This window comes from Vicugna pacos, chromosome 15 (genome assembly GCF_048564905.1).
Source record: "Vicugna pacos chromosome 15, VicPac4, whole genome shotgun sequence".
Classification (NCBI taxonomy): domain Eukaryota; kingdom Metazoa; phylum Chordata; class Mammalia; order Artiodactyla; family Camelidae; genus Vicugna; species Vicugna pacos.
Window position 1 is genome coordinate 44,962,293 of NC_133001.1, and position 24,020 is coordinate 44,986,312.

A 24,020-nucleotide genomic window follows, 5' to 3' on the forward strand; every position below is an offset into this window, starting at 1 on the left:
TTTCCGGGCACCACTACCACCAAGGAGGGCCGGAGGGGTTGCCCCGGGACGAACTCCGGGTGATCTCAGGTCTGGGTGGCCGCTTACTCCCCCACCTCCGGCTCCAGGCCAGCAGCAGACTGTTCTGGGAGGTAAAAAGGAGCTCCTTTTAAAAACAAATCAAAGCACTGTGCTCAGACCCTCGCCCCTCTCCCCATCCCCTCCCTACACCTCTGATTCAGGGAGGAGGGGAGCTCGGGCCCCATCCCCTGGGCCCCCAGCCCCTCCGCCCACGTGAGGCCGCGCCCTGGGGGGTCTTCAACAGACTGATCCGACGCCACCTTGTTTTAATTAAAATAAACTGAGGTCATGTAAATTAATACTAAAGAGAATTTCGAATTTATCTGTATGCTGCACGGCTACAAGTAGAAGAGGGGAGTGATTTTCAGTGCCCTTTTTGCCTGAGGAAAACAAAATTTCTCCTGTGCGCTAGGTCCCACTGGATCTTCCTGTGACTAAGAGTCAAACTCAGCATAAACCAGAGGGTGATAGGCAGAATCAGAATCAGCAAGTGGGAAATCACACTCAAAATAAAATTTTAAATTTTCTAAAGGCGGTTGGGAAAACCTGCAGAGAATATGTGGGTGTGGATTTTAAGGATACCTGACTTAATTAAGGGAAAGACCCAGTGAATTGAGCTGGGTGCTAAGTAAGGTAGCTATTAGCATTTCTACTGTATCTTTCAGGCAATATTTCTGGGGAAAACACACTTGCAGTAACTGCCAATTTATGGTAATGCCATTTCTTAGCTATCACACAGACACCGGACTCAAACATTAAGTGAAGTTTATTGCAGACGCTTTTCTTAGACACAGGACATTTCTCCATGGCCTTCCTTGGTCCTCATCCTGAATGACTCCTGCTGGCAGATGGCTTCCTTGAAGCAGCCTTCTTTTGTGCCCTCTTTTACCAGTAAACGATCAGGGTATGAGCTCCTTGGTTGCTAAAACCTTTTGAAAGTGACAGAAGAAGAGAGTTAAGGGATGACAGGTTTACAAGAGCAGAAAGAATTCCTCTCCTCAGGTGAGCTCATCTCCTGAAGCCTAGTCCTCCTGTCAGAGCTGAGTGACTCGCAGGCAGGGTCCCCACTCAAACCTCCTGACTCAGCCTCTCCTCACTCTATGGATTCAGAAGCACACAGATTCTGGGACAGAGCCAGCCCTATTATAGGTGGGGTAGACCACTGATGTGAGATACCATGTGAGGACCCCGTATGGTCCTGCTTTCAGTTGTCAATATGTCTGGACTGATAATTTACACTAGGATTATGGTGATTTATAAAATCCTAGGTTCCTTTTTTTCCCTTTTCTTTTCAAAATTATAAATCTCTGTCCTCCACCTTCACTATCAGCTGATGGATGACCTTCTGACTTCGTTAAGAAAATGAAGTAATCAGAAGAAGCTTCATTCACCAAGCTGGCTTCATCTGTATCCATGCACTGTGTCCTTCCTCTTATAATGGATGGATGGTCCTGACCTCCAGATGAGTCCAGGATCCCACCTCTCCACAGGTAAAGGGGGTAGGAGGTTAAAGGAATGGATGACGAGACTATTTTAAGTAAAGTTAGCAAAGCCTTCTCTAACAACATGATGTCTGTGCAGAGGTCAGAGTGACCTGAGAGAGTGAGACATGCAGAGATCTGGGGAAAGAGTGCTCCAGGCAGACGGACTGGCAGAGGCAAAAGCCTGAGGTGGGAGTGAGGCTGGTATGTTCACAAAACAAGAAAAAGCGGTGAGGCTGGAGCACAGTGAGTGTGGAGAGAAAGGTGGGTGATGAGCATGGAGAGGAGACAGGTGCCCATCATATGGGGGTCAGAGTCCATGTTATGGAGTCAGCATAAAACACAAAGTGTGAGGGGAGCTATGAGAAGGTTCTGAGCAGGGGAGAATTCTGAACTAATTAACATTTTTAAAAGATATGGTGCTGCATGGAGAACTGATTACACAGGGTGAGAGCAGAAGGAAGATCAGCTGGGAGGCTAGTGCACTGGTCAGGTAAAACCACAGTTGCTTGAACCAGTGGTAGCAGTGAGGAACTAAGAAGTGAACAAGCTCTGACAGTGCTTGTTACCTATAAGACATGGGGGCTGAGTAAAAGCAAGAAATTAAAAATGACTCCTAGATTTGTGTCCTGAGGGTCCTTTTTGGACTATAGTACTATTCCCTGAACTAGGGGAGATTTGGAAGGAAAGCACATTTGGAAGATGAGGGGCAGATATGCACAAGTAAGGAATAATCCTGCTTGGGGCTGCATATATCAAGATACCCACAACCTGTACAATGCATAAGAAGGGTTTGTAGGGTATGATTATAAAGCAACTTACTTTTTTTCCTTACTGTCCATTTAAACCTGTTCTGTTGGATAGTCCTCCTGACTATCTTCCTGTTTTATTTTCCTTCTTGCTCTTATTAGTAGCTCAAGTGATATATTATTCATTTGTTTGTCTGTCTGTCTCCTCCACCAAAGTGTAAGCTCCTTGAGACCAGAGATTTATCTGTTTTGTTTATCACTAGTCTCCAGCCCCTAAAACACTGCCTGGCTCAGGGTCAGTGCTTGTTAAAATTTGAGGAAGAAAGCAAGCAGGCACGTAGGAGGACAGTTAAATGAGTTAAACCACAAAATTAAGTTTTAATACATTTCCCATGAGCTAGTAATAAAGCACCTCCTTTATCCTTTAGGGGTAGGAGTGGGGAAGTGGAGACAATCAGAAAAGAATGATGGAAAGACTAACTGTATACTCAGACTAACAAACCATTTCCCTACTGAATTCTAACTGGGAGATGGGGAGGATAGGCTGTGACTCCTTCAAATCCACTCCTAAAAGAAGCTACACTCCAGAGACTTGGGACAGGACACAGGGTGTGGAGAAAAGAACCGAAGGGAAGTGGCACCTAGACCTGGAGGCAGGAGCGTAGGCTCGATGAGTCAAATGGCGCCAAGTTTCACTATAGTTACCTTAGGATGAGAAATATGTGCTCTGCGAACATCAGTATTTCTATACATTTTACATTTGGGGGCTTTTATTTTACTTTTAAAATTTTACTACTTTAATTTAGTATATGGTCCTTTTGAAATTTGTTTGCCTTTCCTGGCTGAATTAAGGGGAACAAAATTTGGGGCCGGGCTTGGTAAATGATAGTGATAACTGGTAAATGGCAGAGAGATGGTAGAGTTGGTGGAGGGACAGAAGAAGGGCAAAAACTCAGTAGAAGGAGCTAGGAAATCCTACAGTCCGCCACCCAGAGGGCACCTCCAACTGTGCAGCTCCCAGGAACGACTCTCTCCATTCCCTCTGAATAAAGGAACCCTGCCGCAGTTTCTTCAGCTCACTTCCTTGCCCTGTTTTGGGGTGGGGTCGGGGTGGGAGGAGTAGTCTGCTCCCTCCTCTCCTCTGGGAAGCCTGCCATACAGAGAAGTTCCTGGCTGCTCAGGACCAGCAATTGCTGCCTTATGTATTGCAAAATGAGACTATGCCAGCTCTTACTGCGTCCTGGTCCTCATCCCTGTCCATCTCCTGGCTGAGATTCAAGGAGGAGAAGTGCTCTTTAGAGCTGGCCTCTTTGGGACTTGGATTCTTTCCCTCCTGATAACACAGAGGTTCTTTTTCCAAAAAGGATGACCCTGTGTTTCTGTAGGGAGGAACTAGAAAGGAAAGAATTCTGACTATCAACTCAATTGTAGCTTTTAATATTTTATTTAAATTTGAAGTTGATGAGTTCTACATGAATTTATACGTTTTTTATGAAAAAGAAACCTAACTAAATAGCAGTACCTTGCTCTAGTAACATTTTCATCTGAAATCTCACTGCTGCTTAATCAAACAGCTGAGTGAGGGTCCTTCGGTGTAAATGGACCCTCAGAAAATTGTCCACTGTGCCTCCCATAGGAAGGTCTAACTCTGTCAAGGAAAACACGCCTTTTCCAACCCAATGCCATGATCGGGATGCTTCCCCAATTCAGGGAAGATAATATAATCTTCCTTCTTCTTTCAGTTGGAACTCATAAACTTAAGCCTCTAGTTTAAAATATAAGCCCCTAGGTACTCCAACAATGCAATATTCTCCTTCATATCTGAGTCATATTTTGCTATAAGATATTTAAGGACAAAACCCCTCCTTTTATACCATGTATAGAAATTACATAGGATTGAGATGTTTATTATCCTAAAGCCTGACCCAAACAGGTCTGTCGACTGTCTGTCTACAATGACTATAAACAAGGTTACACGTTTGGAGCCTACTATACGAGTGATGCTCAATCATTCCATCTGTTAAGGACTTCAGCCTCCGAGTGAATAGGGCTTAGTTTCAGCACTTTCGATTACCCCTCAATTTCAGCTCCCATTCAAAAAAGCAGGAATGTGTTAAACCACACCTCAAGGACACTGAGAAGTCCACAACGGCCAGCACCATCTCTAACAGTCATCAGTTTCTACTTTAAGTCACTAAGACCCCCATAAGGCTATTAGTTGTTCTCTCTGCTGGACGTGCCAAAATAAAGCATCTCTAAAAGCCTTCTGGCTTCTGCCTTACTTCATTTATTCATCAAATTCTGAGCTTATTCAGACGAAAGGAAACTACTGCAGCTTATCTGGGGGTTTTTTAGGAACAGAGAGTTGTAGGTCAACCTACTAAACATCTTATAAGCTCATTTATCCTCCACTTGCTCAGTTCTTTTTAAATTATTATCAACAGTTTCACCGAGGTATAATTTATGCACCATAAAATTCACCAATTTTAAATCAGTGATTTTTAGATTTACAAAGTTGTGCAACCGTCACCACGACCTAATTTTAGAACATTCTATCAGTCCAAAAACCTCATATAATCACACTCCATTCCCAACCCCAGCCCTAAGAAGTCAATAATCAACTTCCTGTCTCTATAAATTTGCTTTTTATGGACATTTCATATAAATAGAAATAGAATCAATCAAATTTGTGATTATCTTCTTTCACTGAGTATAACAGTTTTGAAATTCATCCATAAGTATTTCTTTTCCTTTTAATTGCTAAATAATGTTCTATATATGGATGTACCACATTTTGTTCATCCATTCACCATCTGATGAACATTTGGGTGGCTTCCACTTTTTGACTATTGTGAATAATGCTACCATGAACACTCATTCATATTCAAGTCTTTATATGCACATACATTTCCATTTCTCCTGGATAGAAACCTAAGAGTTGAATTGCTGGGTCACTTGGTAATTTAATGTTTAACATTTTGAGAAACTGCCAAACTATTTTCCAAAGTTGCTGCAATGTTTCACATTTCTCTTTAGCAATGTTTGAGGGATCTCATTACTTTTAATCAGATGCTTAACAAGTTATGTAACTATGCAGAGAAACCTGTTATTTTTAATTCCATAAATGGTAAATTGAGATGATTCCCCATGTTACACACACAGTTGTGTGTGTACCACTTTTCTGCTTACACCCTCTCTTCACTCTGGGCACAATATTGTAATAGCCACTACCCACCAAATCTAGTCCAAAATTCCATTTTTATCACTCCAATTCAATTAAAAATCTCCTAACCTTTAACTTTAATGTGAGTCGTTAACAAATTTTTTCTATGTCTGTGCTTGTTATTTCTGAATGTGTTAACTGCTTGTTCTTTAAAACCAGAAAAGGCTGAGAAAATCTACCACCTCACCTAGACACAGTGGTGGGAATTGCCTGACACCTGGCCACAAGAGTCTGGTGTATGCCTTGGCACTGACTCCAGCTACTTAAAAGGACGGCAGGCAATGGAAACACAGCCAAGCATCATAAATTAAAGAAGAACAAAGCTATGGAAAGAGAGGCTTACTTGTACATGACTGCTTTTTCTTCTTCCTGGGATTCCAGAAGATGAGGAGCTCTTGCCAAGGGTTTCAAATTAAAACTATTATTGTTGAAATTCACTTTCACTTTTAACCTTTAACAAGATAGCATGTGTGAGAAGATGTTTTGAAAACAGTATGAAGTTGCATTTATACATAAATTATTGCTATACATTGACTGCTATGTATATTGTCCAAAATACCACTACTTCAAGCTGGTGTACATTCTTGGGTGTTTAACTCTGATGGAGATTGGCTTACTATTTACTGAGAACCTAGAATCAGCTAGGCAAAGTTTAAAGTGCTCTCTATATCCCAGAGCTGATACTCTAAATAAATGTAAAAAGAAGCCACAGAGATTGTGTCACTTACAAGCATATATGTAAAGTGCTTTTCCTAAGAAGGAACCCAAACACTCCATTCCCCAGTCCCCATTGCCCTAAGGTGGCAGGCAGGTGCCTTAGATCCCTCCAGTCTTGCTCAAGAGTTGGTTGGAAGGGTGATGCTGGCCCTGTGAGGAGCATCCATTTTGCTGGCACAGATTACAGCAGACTTGGTGTGGTTCTAGGCCAACAGCGGAAGCAGCAGCTTCCTGATTCTGCAGTTTCTTGATCATAGCAGAAACAACACATCCCTTGGCCAGCCAGTTCTACACTGTGATTTTGGGAGTTATTCCTGAAACTCAGTTCTATTTCTTAAGACCTCTCAATGATTTTGTGAGCAATATAAGTCATCAATAAATGAATCCCTTTCTGAGTGAACTCAGTTGTCTGAAACCAAGAGCCACTCTCCTAACATACGCAACATGCAGATAGCCACACAAAGAATTAATGGAAAGGACCAGGGTGGTCCTGATTTAATCAGAATGAGTTTTCCTAAAGAATGCAGATTTTGAAACATGTTTTGAGTAAAAGAAATTTATACCTTAATCTAAGGTATAAAGCATTACTAACAAGAGGACAAAAGGGTTTCCTATATTAATATATCTGAGAAGGGCTAATGCAGTGACTCATTTGTCTACAGAAACTTTCTTAGGCAAGGCTGTCCCGGGGCAGAACTTTCAGATAAAGAGTATATAGTAAGGGTGCCAAATGATCATGAAAAGTTTGGAGGAGAAGGGTATTATCCAATTAAACCTTCTTAACTATCTCTCGTTTTGCTCAGAGCCAACTAAAAGCACAGGCAGTAATATCCTTAGTTAACAAACGCAATGGCTTCCCAGTTCTCTATATGCCAAAGCTTCTGGCATAGTGCCTGATCCTTCTAGTCACTCTACCCTCTACCGACATCTGTGGCAAATCACAGACAGCTTCTTCTATCTCCTTTTCTTGCTTCCAACTCCTAAATTTTACAACACAGTTTTTCATCTCAGTATTTTATTTTCTTTTTCTCAGTATTCTCTCCTCAGCCTATCTAATCCATTCTTTTGCTTCTACTCGAATTCCAAAGTGAGTAACTCTTCAATGCTGTTTTCCAGCCAGCCTCAAATCCTCTTCTCTCTTCAGCAGTAGTCTCACTTTTCCAACAATCTGTAATACATCTTTACCTGCAAGGATCACCAGTATATAAAACTCCATATGAACAAAACTGATCTCATCAACTGCATTTCTGAACCTGCTCCCTCTATGTTCCTTCTTCTACTGATAATGCCTCCATCCTCCCAGTGACCTAGATTTAAATATCAAATTCTTTGACCTCCCCTTCTCCTTGCTCACCATATCCAATTATTACTTCATTAGTCCATGAAACAAATACTGACTTTGTGCCACCCAATTACTGTCCTTATATAAACATACATATATATATATGAACAAAAAAAATATATAAATAATGGCTGACTAAAAGCTCTGAGGCAGTGATCTTCAAACAGTTTTGATTATATATTCCTTAGAAAAAGTTTTGAAAAACCAAATGACCGTTTGCACATTTTAAAGCTGACACCAACAGTTTTTCATTGTAAGTTTAAATAAGTTAAATGACCGTTTGCACATTTTAAAGCTGACACCAACAGTTTTTCATTGTAAGTTTAAATAAGTTTGCTTCTTGTTAACAGATTTTATAAATATCAAATATTCATTAGGATAAAATAAAATGAGTGAGTGAAGAAATAATTAGTAAACTGGAAAATATATCCAAAGAAATTACCAAAGCAGATGGAAAATATGAAAGACATATTTTAAAAATTAAGATGTAAGATATTTGCATATGATACACTCAAAGACTAACACTTAGTACAAGGGCTCAGGTAACCCAGTCTTCCCCAAACACATTAGCCCTCCTGAGAGTGGAGCAACATGAGTCATAGAGAAGAATCCAGACAAGCGTCCAGAAAACCTTTTGCTTACTAATTAGTCATCTCCAGAACCTTTATGAGGGTAAAAATAAATACTGCAGTTGGAACCTACCATATGCCCATTATTAGCTCATTATAAAAAATGAGCTAATATTTCAATATTCTCAAACAATAAGTTCATACTATACAGCACCGGGAACTATATAAAATATCTTGTAGTAACTTATGGTGAAAAAGAATATGAAAACAAATATATGTATGTTCATGTATGACTGAAGCATCAGGCTGTACACCAGAAATGGACACAACATTGTAAACTGACTATACTTCAATAAAAATATATATGCCAAAGAAATCAATATTCTCAATATCAACATCTTCACACACATCCTGAGTTAATCTGCTATAAACAGACTCCCGGTTTGGGTGGACCCTTCCTCATCACCTGAGTTGTTAGGATTACGATGTTCAAAGGCAATGAAAAAAAGTAGACAGCCCATTCTTTCAGAATTCTGCCTTAAGGTTTATTTCTTTTTTGTATACTACAGTGCCATTTGTGTCAATTTTTTTTAAATAAGAAATAAAATTATTAGAGTTCCACTTCCACTTAGAATGTAGAAAGTTTCAAATAATATTGCTCCCACCCTAATGACAAGAAAAGGTCAGATAATCTACAAAATCATAACTTTTATTGAGTCCATGAGACCTGAAGGCAACCAAGTAAATGGAATTCCAAAAAAGGAAAGTCCCTTCAAGGGGAGGAAGGACACAACCATTTCAGTCTTTGCTAGAGCATGGAAGAAAGGCTGCTTCCTTACAAGCAGGAAAAAAGGAAAAAAAAAAACTGATAACTTGGACTTCATTAAAACTTAAAACTTCCGCTCTGCAAAGAGCACTATTAAGAGAAAAAAAAAATAAACCACAGCCTAGGAGAATGTATTTACAAAACACATATCTGATAAAGGCCTCATATCCAAAATATAAAACAAAACAAAACAAAAACACTTAAAATTCAACAATAAGAAAATAAACATTTAAAAATGAGTGAAAGATCTGAACAGACATCTCACCAAAGAAGATACACAAATGGCAAATCAGCATGTGAAAAGATGCTCAACATCTTATATCATTAGGGAAATGCAAATTAAAACAATAACGAGATACCACTACATATCTAATACAATGGCTAAAATCCAAAACACCAGCAACACCAAATGTTGGTGAAGATGTGGAGCAACAGGAACTCTCATCCATCACTGTTGCGAATGCAAAATGGTACAGCAACTTTGGAAAAGTCTGATAGTTTCTTATAAAGTTAAACATAGTTTTACCATAGAATCCAGCAAATGGCACTCCTTATTATTTACCCAAACGAGTTGAAAACACATGTCTACACAAAAACCTGCAGCTTTATTCATAATTGCCATAACTCGGAAGCAACCAAGATGCCTTTCAGTAGGTGAATGGATAAATTGTGATACATCTATATGATGGAATATTATTTAGCAATTAAAAACAGAGCTATAAAGTGACAAAAAGACATGGGGAAAACAAATGCATATTACTAAGTGAAAGAAGACAGTATGAAAAATTACTTTATGCATAATGAACTGTATGATTCTACCTATATATGACACTCTGGAAAAGACAAAACCAAAGGGATGGTAAAAAGATCAGTAGTGACCGGGGGTTTATGGAGAGAGTGATGAAGAGGTGAAACATGCAGGATTTTTAGGTCAGTCAAACTATTCTATATGACACTGTAATGGTAGATACACCACATTATGCATTTGTCAAAATCCATATAACTGTTCAAAAAGAGTGAACTCTAACATAAACTATAGACTTTAGCTAGCAATAATGTATCAATGTTGGTTCACCAATTGTAAAAAATGTACCACACTAATGCTAGATGTTAATAGGGAAATTAGATGAGGGGAATAGGAAGAAGAAATATGAAAACTCTCTGTACTTTCTGCTTAAATTTTCTATAAACTGAAAACTGCTCTACAAATTTAGGCCTATTAATTAAAAACAAAAGATAATCAGCTAAAAATTTAATGAATCCTTAAAGGCCAAGTGTGGGCTAGCATGACACTTTGGAAAAGCTGGGGAGCCCTCATACAAGAAGTGTTTACACACATGTGCAAGCTCTTCTCCATGGGCCTGCACCAGGTGCTAACAAGAAAGACTGGGCACAGGGCAGAAAACCAGAGACAGCCCCCATTAGTGACAAGGATGTGCAGGAATAGACTGACAGCTGTAGGCAGACAAGTGTAATGTCCTTCCCACTTCCCCGGGCCCTTCCCCCCTATAAGCAAAAGCTGCTGGGGTAAAGGGAGCAAACTCTTTCCTTCAGGAGGAAAAGCAAAGATCTAGCTTCTGAGAGAGGAGGAAAAGCAAAATCTGTCTGTCTCTGGAGTAGGAATGGGAATCCTCCTAACCCCAGGACAGAGGTAAGGATACATGTTATGAGGTCAGGGATGTGAGTAAAAACTCTCTGTTCCAGGGGGAGGTACAAGAAACTGCCAAGCAGAGGTCTGCTACTATTGAAAGAGAGGCAGCAAACTACCATCCAAGCACAACCACCATCACAATGCAGTGTTTGGCTGTTACAAGAAGAGAAAGAAACTCATTAAGAAATCACTACTCTTGAAGCCTGAGAACACAGTGCTTGCCTAAATCTGAGGCTAGATAAAGAAAACAGAGAATGTTCCTCCACCCCGACTTCAAGCCTAGCAATAAGCAACTACAGTATACTTCTGGGGATGAAGCAAGAGCATGGAGAGACCCTACCTCCTCCACCTCTGTGATGCAAACTTACAGGGATAGCCAAAAACTGAGGGGGGCACAGGAACATTTGACAAAACTCCTCAGGTACCCCAGTCCCAATCCTAAGCACAAGTAACAGCAGCCCGCCACTAGAGGTATTTGAAGCCTGTGGTGCATTGAAGGTAACAAATGGCAATAATACCTAAACCCAGCTCAACATCTGACTAGATAAGCCAGATTCTCTACACTAATGTTTGACAAAGAAGTATATGCATTTTTGGACACAAATATTCAGTCTATACTGTTCTACCTTTAATGCCTGGCATTCAATCAAAAATTACAAGAAATGCCCCCAAAAACCAAAACAAAATAACCTCAAATACCTGGCATTCAATCAATAATTACAAGGGATAAAAAAAAAGACAAAGTAACTGTCAAGAGATAATGCAATGAACAGAACCAGATTCAGAATAACCCCTAATGTTGGAACTCTAAAATAGAGAATTTAAAATAACTATGATTAGTATGTTAAAGAATCTAGTGGAAAGATGAACAATATGTATGAGGAGATGGAGAATTTTAGAAAAAAGTTAAAACTATGGGGAAAAAATCAAATGGAAATACTAGTAATAAAAATCATATCAGACACAAAGAATTCTTTTAATGGGCTCTTTGGTATATAAGACAGAACTGAGGAAACACTCATTTAATGGTGATCAACAGATAGGACTCAGCTGAAGAAAGACTCAGTGAACTTAAAAATAGGTCAGTAGAAATTGTCCAACTGAAATATTAGTTAAAAAAAAAAAGAGTATCTAAGAGCTAAAGAGCTATTGGACAGTATCAAATCATCTAACATACATATAATTGGAGTCTCAGAAGTTTAAAAAACAAAACAAGAATGGAACTAAAAATATATCTACCATATGACTCAGCATTTCCACTCCTGGGTATATATCTGAAAAAAATTAAAGCACTAATTCAAAAAGATACATGCACCCCAATGTTCACAGCAGCATTATTTACAATACCCAAGATATGAAAGTAACTTGTGTCCATCAACAGATGAATAAAGAAGATGTGTTTTATACATATATACACACATGTGTGTGCACACACAGAAATTCTACTCATTCATAAAAAAAAAATAATGAAATTTTGCCATTTGCAACAACATAGATGGACTTGGAGGGTATTACGCTTAGTGAAATAAGTCAGAGAAAGATAAATACTGTATGATATCACTTATATGTGGAATCTAAAAATAAAACAAACTAGTGAATATAACGAAAAAGAAACAGACTTACAAATATAGAGAATAGACTAGTTATTACCAGTGGAGAGAGAGCAGGGAGAGGGGTAAGTTAGAGGTAGGAGATTAAGAGGTACAAACTACTATGTATAAAATAAATACACTATAAGGATATACTGTGCAGCACAGGGAATATAGCCAGTATTTTACAATAACTATAAATGGAGTATAACCTTTAAAAACTATGTATCACTATGATATACACCTGAAACCTATATAAAATTGTACATCAACTATACTTCAATTAAAAAAAAAGAACAGGAGAAATAGGGCGTAAGAAATACTTGAAATGACAATGGCCTAGAATTTCCCCCCCAATAATGAAAGACATCAAACCACAAAGAATTTCAGAGAACACTAAGCAGGATAAACAGAAAGAAAGGGGGAAAAAACACCCAGGCACATCACACTCCAGCTAATGAAAACCAAAGACAAGTAAAATCTTGAAAGTACCCAAGAAAAAAGAAACATCACACACAGAGGAATGAAGACAAGAATTACAGATTTCTCACTGAAAAATGAAATTAAAAAATAAAAAAAAGTAGTGAGAGGAGAGTATAGCTCAGTGGTACAGTGCATGCTTAGCATGCACAAGGTCCTGGGTTCAATCCCCAGTATCTCCATCAAAAGTAAATAAGTAAACCTAATTATCTCCCCCCACAAAAAGATAAAAAAAAATCGTTATTATGAGAAAATTTATATCACTATCTCAAGTAAAAGTTTTCAAATTCCAAGAGGTTCCATGACTTCTATTATATTAACCATTACCTGCTCCTTTTACAAAATTCACTTTCTATGTACTTTGTAGGCAGTTTAAGCCACTCATTTGGAGTCATAAAGTGCCTTGAATTAGAAATTCCTGGGAATCTGGAATGCAGTTTGGCCTTCTCAATCTCTTTAAATTCTTTCATTGTATATATTTTGCCTGCAGGGAGATTATTAACCTAAATTAGCACCCTTAAATGCAACTCTCATTGCTCTTGGGTTATGAAATCACATGACAATTAGGAACTAAGTACCAGTTTCACACTGAAGAAGAGTTCTTTTCCCATCATCTTTGTCATATTGTGCCTTTTTCAAAGGGTCACGAAATGGTCGGATGGTAACCTACAAGAAAAGCACTTCTTTGAGGACTGGGTTGCAGGTCTTTTCCAGGCTATTTTAAGCATCCATGTATGGCTGTTATGCCAGAATCGAGATTACAGTATCTACATACTAAGGGCAGTCTAATCATTATATATATTTAACACATTACAAAGAGTTGGGGACACTCCAGTACATCTCTTAGCAAGGCCCTCCAGCCAAAGCAGCATGCTTAGTGCTTATATTAAAAGGCCTTTTCAGATTATTGTGGATATTCTTTTTAGATACTATACTCAAACTATACCCAAACTCAACAAGCAATAGTTTCTTTAAGGTTAGTTATGATGTGGAATCTGAAACCACATCAATGAGTTATTCAAACTCTGCTACATTAAAATCCATTGGTCTGTCTTGAACATTGAATCGATCTTTTAACCATATTATGATTTGGTTGTTTACAAAAAATTAGATCACTGAGTTATGTGAGGACCTGCAAATGTTAATACATTTCATTATACCAAAATCACATTCATTAACATCTTGCCAATCTCATCAGTAAAGTCTTTGGGAACTGAAACACTCAGTATGGAATGATTTTTCAAAAATCCAGATTTCTGCTTGAAAGCTCACATTTTATCATTGGCAACAAATACTGTAAGCTGTTTTTCTTGAAATGACAGACTCACTTCATTAACTTTCCAGAAACTGTCCACCAAACACCCAAGACTTAATAACTATAGTCTGTAAGTCATTCCTTCAAGTAAAAATGATGTTCCATGAAAAAAAAATCAGCAGTTCAGCTCATAATTCAAACAACCATACTGTATTTCAACATGCAGAGGTACTCTTTGAATGCTTCCCATTTCATCACAGAATACTAAAAGTGAAGTGGATGTGTAGCGGAGTTTGGGTATTTTGAGCACTAGCTGTCCCAGACTCCTTGCAGGGCATTCTGCAATAAACGCCGCACTTTCTTTCACCAAAAAAAGGAAGAAAAAACAAAAAAGATATGTGCTAAAGGAGAAGCACTTAATAAAATTAATCATTTTTACTATTTGATCAAGGACATTCTCAAGCGAAATTAAATTCTTTTCCTATGACTGCATGGCAGTGAAAAATATAATGACTACCAGTACAATTAGGTGACACTGATTTAACTTGTTCTAAGACACTAGCAGTTTTACTCACCATTGCTTCTGCACCATCAGTGCAAATTTATACAACTTCAAAGTGCAGAGCTTAACCTTAAAAGGTCACCTATCAGCTTCATTTAGAGAAGCAGCATGGTGAAAGATCAGAATGGAATTTGGGTATCAAAAAGATCTGGTTTCAAATCCCAATTCTGACCCTATCTGGCTATGTTACTAGTTGGTACATCTGAGGCTCTAATTCTAAACTCTCAGTTTAACTCTCACCTATAAAAACAGGGACAATAGCACATACACACACACCAACTGGAGGAAAAAATTTTAAAGCCCTACTTTGCAACTGCCAGCAGTTTAAAATGTCTATGACCAAAAGTAAGTTTTTTGTTTTATTTATCCACTATTTATTTGAAGTTATGGCAGCAGTTCTCAAATTGAGGTACATAGATCTTTGAGAGTCCTAAAGCTCTTTTAGGAGGTCCATTAGGCCAAATCTTTTCATAATAGTGCCAGATACCATATGCCTTTTTCATTGTGTTGACATTTGCACTATTAGCAAAAGTGTCAGATTCTCTGGTGGAGGTGCAAATTAATACAACTATTTTGGAAGACAATTTGGTGATATGAATCAAAATCATGCATAACCTTTAACCCAGCAATTCTACGTGTAGCAACTTACGTAAGGAAAAAATTAAGAAATACATAGTTACAGGAATGTTCATCATAATGTCATTTATAACAGCAATAGGTCAAAAACAATTAAGACATTCAAAATAGAGAATTTTTTTTAAAGATGGTATAGACTGGAATTTGACACAATATTGTAAAATGATTATAAATCAATAAAAAATGTTTAAAAAAAAGATGGTATAGTAAGAAACTACATATGGTTAGAAACACATCTACACTTTCCTGATTACAGCTATGTGACCTTGGACAAGTAACTTATTGGTGCCTCACTTGCCTTATCTGTAAATTAGCAGAGAATGTAAAATAAAATGAAAAAAAAAAATTCCTAACATTTGGTTAAGTCCGCAGTGCAAGTTAACTGTTATTAATAACAGAAAACCATGCATTGGTTAGAACTGTATATTTACATTTATTGACAAAGAAAGAAGCAAATCATAAATTATTAAGGGAAAAAAAGGAGATTTTAAAACCAAATGTGTAGTATGATCTCATTCTTACAAAAGAAAAATGTGTATATATATCTACATATAGAAACAAGTTTTGAAGGATACACAGAAATCTGAGTTCATTCTAGGTAATGGAATTATGAGTCATTTTATCCTTTATTTGAAAACTGATTTTTCTCATTTATATGTCATAAAAATGAATTACTTTTGTAACAAATTTAACTCTATGAAATTTTTAAACATTACCTATTACCCAATTATTATGTAATATTTTTAAATGTTATAGAGATTTCAGGTTTAATTTACTTCAGACTTTGGCTTTTTTTGTTCGTTTCTAAGATATGGAGATGGGACATGATTCTTAAGACGTTATCGCATTTTTAGGGAATCACTAAAGGACACACACACACACACACACACGTGCATATATATGTTAAGCAATGCAAACTCATAAATATTTTAATTTCCACTAGAGTGACAGCTCAAAAAAACCAACCACATAATACCAAAGTTAAAATTAGAGATCTACCTTCAGAAAATCCGGGTCCTCTCTGCTCATGTAAAAAGGATCATATTCTTTTGGATCATAATGCTCTATAAATGCATTTCCCTATAGAAAGGAAATAAAACCACACATAAGATCAGGAGGTGAATAATTAATTTTGAGCATAACAGGTCTCAAGAGTAATCAAATATACAGTTCCACTTTTATGCTTTGAAATGGCATCAATGACAAATGCAAAAGGGAGAGGATGACCAAACTGGAAATTAAATTTAATGTATTTAAGTAATAAATATTATAGTGATAGACAGAATCTGCTAAAAATTTGCAAGATTTTCATAAAGAATGTTGGAACACTAAAAGATTTGGGGATTTGTTTTTAGATGCTTACTAGTTAAGCATCTCAGATCTGTTAAAAATGCCAGGAGAACAGAAATATTTTATAGCTTTGCAAATGATCAAGTTCCAGAATTTAAAAATATATATATCTTGAACTCAGAATCCAATTTTTAAAACTGGCATATAAAATTATAATTACACGGGAAAAAAAAAATGAGATTCTAATGTACATGTTTAAACCTAGCCCTATCCTCCCCCTCCACCCTTTCCGCATGCTCTGGATTCAAGAACAGTATCTGCTATAATAGAGGACAGATCACATGTACACAGAGTTGGAAAGGGCAGGCTGTTAGAATGATTATAAATAAACAAAGATAACTGCAGTTCTTAAACCAACTGAAAAAAGTATCAAATGATCTCTTAGTACCTTTTCATTTACGTATTTTAAAAAGTCATCTAATTCCTTTTGTCTCCTTTTTATAATCTTCTTATGTGAACTAACTTTTTCTATAATTTTCTTCTGGAGAGGATCTGCCACATGGTCAACCCATCTTTTATACAGCATCTCTTTTTTTCTTGTATTTAAGAAGTCATGATGTTTTAAATACTTATCTAGTTCCTAGTAGGCAGTGACAGGAAAGACAAATATATTATCTTAAAGCTTTCTTGTTCCAAAATTCAAACTTCATTTATATTCCTAAGAATAACCACAAAAATCATTCATTAATTAAATCATTGATTTGGCTTCTACTTTGTGACTCACACTATACTGGAAACCAAGAATACATGAATAAATTAGATAATATGCCCGTTCTCCCTGAGAGACAGACTACAAAACAATGGGAGGAGGAACAATATAGCAAGATATATGTGGGGCTCAAACAGATACTTATACACCAGTGTTCACTGCAGTATTATTCACAATAGCCAAGAGGTGGAAACAACTCCAGTGTCCATCAGCAGATGAATATATAAACAAACTGTGGTAAATACATACAATAGAATATTATACAGCCAAAAAAGGAGCACAGTTCTGACACGTGCTATAACATAGATGAACCTTAAAAACAATATGCTAAGTGAAATAAGCCAGACACAGAAGGACAAACATAGGACTCCATTTATATGAAATATCTAGAATAGGCAAATCCACAGAGACAGAAAGTAAATTAGAGGTTATCAGAGGCTTGGGGAAGGAGAAATGGGGAGTTCTTACTTAAGGAATACAAAGTTTTTCTTGGGGTGATGAAAATATTTTGGAAATAGATAGTGATGCTGGTTGCACAACACATGAATGTAATTAATGTCACTGAATCGTACACTCAAAAATGGTTAAACATAGCAAATTTTATGTATTTTACCACATTAGAAAAATAATTAAATTTTACAAAAAGATTCCCAAAGTAGTAGACAATTGGGATGGGCCTTAAAAAACAGAGTTATATAGGAAAAAAGGAAGGACAGAGAATGAGGAAGAAGAATATCCTATGGGAACAAAGAAAAGAGACAAGAGTGAAGAGGCAGAACTGTGGCACAACTTGGTACAAATGATAAGTAGCCTGCAAAGAAAATGCCTGAATTAGGCTATAAACTAAATCAATCTCACCAGAACTTCTCATTCACCTTTCATCTAGCAAATAAAATCATGTGATTACTAGTAGGAACAACATGAAATTTAAAATGAAAAAAAATAAAATAATAAAAACCCTGAGATCTTCTCTAGGCCATATTCCTAACTTCAGCTCATAGCACATTTCAACTATTCTCAATGAATAGCTCCTTTCCTTTTTAAACAACTCTAAAGAAAATTCTTAAAAACAAAAATAGGTTACCCACTCCAGTGTTTAGTACACTTCACATGGACAATTGTCTTGTCTTATAATTCAACCTATCCTGCTACAGTTAAAGCCTTGTTCTTACCTATGAACACCTGAGTAATAATTGGTGTGTTCCAGTAACAACTCTTAAAGCTCTTAAGAATACAGTGACTGCACAGAAGCCCCACTAAAATGAAGGAACAAGTTGAGTAGGAGGAAACTCTTACAAAGTATCTATGAAAGAATCCCCACAAAGTATAGGAAAAGAGGAAGCAAATTAAAGCAATCTCAGAGATCTTTTGAGGTTAATCCTAAAGACTAATGAATGTTTTAATTCGGTTTTCTGTATTTTATAAAATTTTTATGACAATGCACTGTATCTAAAATGGAAAAACAAAGTTTAATTTTTAATTGAGACATTCTGCAGCCAATTCCTACCTTAATTACATAATTTTCTCTATATAATATTGATTGAATAGCAGCATCAATATCTTCTTTAGCTAATGCCTAAAATGACAGAATGAAAAATTGAAAATTAAGTATTAAAAAATTAAATTATTAATACTACTTAGACTCATAATATTTTATGTGACATATCCCTGGAAAGTTCTCTGTAAATTCAATTTTTCTACCTCAAATCATATCATCAAGTACTTTTTAAAGAATATTTGAATCTTTCTGCCCTCACAGTCCATTCTAAGGCAAAAAAAAAAATTCAGATCACAGACATTTTGAATCCTAACATGGTCAAGTGACTTGCCCATAGTCACCTGGTAAGTAAAACCCATCTTTTCTCACATCCTATAATGTGATACAATCAGGCCTCTATTTGAATTCATTTAATCATTAGTGAATCCTATTTGAATTCCTTTAGTCATTACAGCTATCAAGTATCAATAATAACTATTTTTATAAACAAGTCACATTTTCAATAATTTAAAGCAACAGTCTTCAGGAAATAGTTCACGGTATTAAATTTTTCCATTTCCATAACAAAACTTCCAGTTAAACATCTGCCAGAAAATATAACAGGTTGATTTCTATCACACATATGAATGCAATTAACATCATCGAATTATACACTTAAAAATGGGTTTTATGCTATATATTTTTTTCCACAATGGAAAAAATGATTAATAGTAAGACTCCCTAAGTGGGAGGCACTTGGGATAGGCTTTTGAAATACTCTGATAATTATACAAAAATAAAATAGTCTCAAATTAATTGTCAATGGAATTAGTTGTCTTCAGTTCTACTACTCTTGTTTTCTAGAACAGATCAGTAAAATCTCAAAAATCTAAGAATTAACCTTCCACATTAACACACAAAGAAATTACGGCTCAAGGGAATTAAGAAATAACAGAAGCCTCGAAAATCCTGCAGTCTGGAATTCAATTAAACGTGTCTAACTTCAAAATCATTTTCTTCATTTTTTTTTCTGTCTCACTGAATTGCTATTCCTAGCAAATTTATTGTTCTCAAAACCAAGATGGATACTGAATTAATATTCTAGACAAAAATATAAAAAACCACCACCTGAAGACACTGGAGACTGATCTAAAGCAGGCAGAAAGTAAAGGGTAGCCAACACTCGGAAAAAGACAACAGCACTGGATAAGTTTTTAGTTTTTTATGGATTTTCGTCTCAGAGCAGGCCTCAATCAGAGCTCAAGGAGGTGGCTCAAATTCAGATAGAAATATGTAGTTTCAGATTCAAGAATTAGAATATAAAATTCAGGGCAACTAGAGCTGCAGGAAGTGAGAGAAGGAATGCTATGAATTCTGCAGACCGAATCTCTGACAGATCCTTGAACTATGTATGCACAAAGCAGACTCCATGCAGCCCAGCTAAAGCTAAAAAGGACTACACTGATTTTACGAGCTGCCAATTGAGGGAGAGACAAAGTTTGGAGTCTGTGTTCAGCCAAATTAACCGCCTGCTAAAACAAAAGCTGTATTCTTCAGAGGAACGTAACAAATCCAGACCTTTTACAATGTACCATTCATCATGTTTAAAATAAAGTCTAGAATCGCTAGACACACAAAGAAACAGAAAAATGTGACCATATTTAAAAGAAAGACAACCAGTGGAGACCAAGTCTGAGATAGCTCATATGTTGGAATTAGCAGACAAGGATTTTAGGTCAACTATTACAGCTAGGTTTAAGTCAAAGGAAAATAAGGGAGGAGGGTATAGTTCAAGTGGCAGAGTGTGTGCTTAGCTTGCAGGAGGTCCTGGGTTCAATCCCCAGTACCTCCTCTAAAAATAAATAAACCTAATTACCTCCCCCAAAAAAACTAAAAAAAAAAAAAAGGGAAAAAAGAAGTTAATGGAAAATATACTCCTAACGAATGGATAGAAAAATCTCAGCAGAGAAATAGAGACTGAAAAATAACCAAGTGGGAAATATAGCTCTTAAATTTAAAAAACAAACTTGAATGGGCTTAATGGCACATTAGAAATGACATAAAAAAGTCAGTGAACCTGAACTCAAATCATTAGAATACACCCAGTCTGAAAACAGAAATTGAAAAGACTGGAAAATGAATAGAACTGCAGTGATAAGAGGCAATAGTGAAAAGTTCAACAAGTTGATAACTGGAGTCTCATAACTGATTTAAAGAATGGAGCAGGAAAGAAACAAAACAAAACTGAAGAAATAACGGCTAGGATGAAACCTTCAACATTCAAGGAAGATAGAATCACAGGGAATATATTTACTCTCCCACCTTAAAAAAAAAAAGGGAAACAACAGTTTCCATGACACTGAACATCAAGCTATGAAGGACAACGGCTCCTGAGATACAGAAAACAAGGTGAGCCCTATAATATCTCGTTAGTGCCTGGAGAGAATTTCCAGACTGTGGGAGAGAATTTCCAGACTGTGGCACGGAGAGGAGGAAAGCAGGTAGAACCCACCTTTCTCCCTGAAATGAGGGGAGTTGTAAATCTGGAGAGACCAGGGAAGTTACAGTTCACAGGGTGGAGCACCATAGAGAGGAAAGTCACACAGGGAAAGAGTTTTGGGGATCTGCAGAGAATTAGATCTGCAGAGAATTAGATCTGTAGGGGGTCCCCCTTGGGTCTTCAGCTGAATGCTGAACACTATACATATGTGGGGAAACTACCCAGAGAAACGCTGGGCAAAGAAGTACCTGAAAGAATTCGGGGAATAATCTCTAGAGGCCACAGAGGCCCAGTAGTTATTTAAGCTTCAAGCAAACGATTAAACATGTAACTGTATTTCCCAAAAGGAGAGGAGGTGGGACAGAAACAATATTTAAAAAAGAATGGCTGAAATTTTTCCAAATGTGTTGGGAAGTACATGCCCACAGATACAAGACGTTCAATGAACTCCAAGCAGTGGAGAAATTGTAACTTTCATATACTGCTGAGAATGTAAAACAACCACAGTGGGAAACAGCAGGCAGTTCCTCAAAGTGTTAAACACATAATTACCATATGACCTAGCAACTTCATTCCTAGGTTATACACCCAAGATATGTGAAAACATACGTTCACCCAAAAACTTGTATACAAATGTTCGTACTGGCATGATTCACAATAGCCAAAAACTAGAAACAATGCAAATGACCACCCACTGATGATGAATGGATGAATAAAATGTGGTATATCCATATACTGGAGTATCATTTGGCCATAAAAAAGGAATGAATTACTGATACATGCTACAACATGAATGAACCTGGAAATCATTATGCTAAATGAGAAAAGGCTGTTACAAAGAACCACATACTATGTGATTTCATTTGTATAAAATGTCAAGAATAGACAAAGCTGATTAGTGGCTGCCAGAAACCAGGGGAGAAGGGAATGGAGAGTGACTGCTGAAGGGTATGAATTTTCTTTTGGGGGTGATGAAAATGTTCTGGAATTTGATAGTGGTGATGGTTATACAACCTTGTGGATATACTACAAACTACTGAATTACACACTTTAAAGTAGTGAATTTTATGGTATATGAACTATATCTCAATAATAAAAACTCAACAACAAAATAACAACTCAATTTAAAAATGGGAAAAATATTTGAACAAACACTTCATTAATGAATATATATAAATGGCAAGTAAGACATGACAAGATGCTCAACATCATTAGTCATTAGGGAAATGCAAACTAAAAACACAATGAGATGCCACTGCACATCTTTCAGAATTTCTCAAATGTAAAAGACTACACACACAAAGATTATACCAAATGCTAGCTAGGACGTGAAACATTGGAACTCTTATACACTGCTAGCGGAAATATAAAATAATACAGTAACTTTGGAGAACTGTTTGGCAGTTTCATAAAAAGTTAAGTTCATTTATCAGATGACCCAGCCACTCCTTAACTAGATATTTACTCAAGAGAAATGAAAACATATCTCCATGCAAAGACATGTACATAAATGTTCCTTTTGGCTTTATTTGTAATAGCCAAAAACTATAAAGAACCCAAATGTCCTTCAACAGAATGGACAAACTGGGATATATAGCATTTAGCTAAAAAAAAAAAAAAGGAATGAAGTATTTATACATGCAACACCCTGAACTGCAAAGTAATTATGCTGAGTGAAAGAAGCCAAAGAAAAAGAATACATACCAAAAGATTACATTTGTATAAAAAATTTAAAATGCAAAATAAACTACAGGGACCAAAACCAGGCAGGGAGGGAAGGGGGGAGGGATTACAAAGGGACACAATGAATAAACTTTGGGAGTAGCGAATATGCTCAGTATCTTGACTGCAGTGATACTGTCATGTGTGAATACATAGGTCAGAACGTATGAAACTACACTTAAAATATATGCAGTTTATTGTATATCAAGTATACCCCAAGCTGTGTAGAAAAAAGGTTAAAATCTTGGGGGGAAAAAAAAACCCACACAACATCCGTAACTGTGGGTGATGCAGCTATAGCAGTGCTTCAGGAGAAACTTAATAACTGTTATGTTAGGAAAGGTATATAACCAATGACTAGTGGTGATTCCACATTAAGAAGTTAGAAAACGAAGAGCAAAGTAAATACAAAGTTGGCAGAAAAAAGGAGATAAGAAGCAGAACGAAACAGAAAACATAGAAAAATAATATATTTAACACAAGCCATTTCTCATTGCAACTACCCAAGTATAAACTTCAAAATGCCATACTATTGTACCTCCATAAAAGAAAGTGGCTGTGGCTCCAACCATTCTTTTGAGCTCTTGAGCTTGGGAAGTTTGTCATTTATCAGATCATCACTGTCTGAATTTTTCATTGTGGCCACAAACAGAGCCCCTAGAAAAACTAAAAAAAAACAAAAACAAAAAAAAACTTAGTAATGAGAATTGACAATTATTTTCTCTTCTGTTTAATTAATAATCAATATTTGTGGCCATGAACGGACGTGGAATGGATTCTGGACATCAGACATCCACGCTTTCCGTAACAAGAGAGGCCTCCACTACAGGCTTCTGCGGATGTCTTCAGAGCCAGCCTCCCTTTAAGCAGGGGAGTTCCTGCACCCACCCACCGCCCCCTGGAGTTCCAGGCTTCCCACAGCGTCCATTCGCGCCGGTGTGGCAATTATCAGCCTGGCTTCTAGGAGTCGCATTTGCAGTTTCTGACTTTGAATGGGCAGTTACAGCTTTCTGGCTACTGAAGCACACACAGGTTGGGCCTCTTAAGAGAAGGAAGGAAGGACTTTTGAACAAAAATTGCTTGTCTTCGAGCTCTGAGAGGCTCAAACCGCCCCCCGGCCCC

The 24,020-nt window shown here is 36.9% G+C and overlaps 1 protein-coding gene across 6 annotated transcripts in view; it reads right to left on the reverse strand.

Annotated features, from left to right (window-relative positions):
* Window positions 1–808: 808 nt before the first annotated feature.
* Window positions 809–24,020, reverse strand: part of FAM228B (family with sequence similarity 228 member B) — a 46,655-nt gene continuing 23,443 nt past the window's right edge. For 5 of the 6 annotated variants that reach the window (XM_072938114.1, XM_072938115.1, XM_072938113.1 and 2 more), the window contains 8 exons: window positions 23,437–23,564; window positions 18,707–18,775; window positions 16,879–17,070; window positions 16,140–16,220; window positions 13,266–13,353; window positions 13,015–13,171; window positions 5,857–5,964; window positions 809–989 (listed from right to left, as the gene is read on the reverse strand). In XM_072938114.1, coding sequence (XP_072794215.1) covers window positions 983–989; window positions 5,857–5,964; window positions 13,015–13,171; window positions 13,266–13,353; window positions 16,140–16,220; window positions 16,879–17,070; window positions 18,707–18,775; window positions 23,437–23,564 — 830 coding nt within the window. In that variant the 3' untranslated portion in view covers window positions 809–982. Of the gene's footprint in view, window positions 990–1,012; window positions 3,670–5,856; window positions 5,965–13,014; window positions 13,172–13,265; window positions 13,354–16,139; window positions 16,221–16,878; window positions 17,071–18,706; window positions 18,776–23,436; window positions 23,565–24,020 lie in introns of those variants that run through there. The other variant, XM_072938116.1, reaches the window with a different exon arrangement.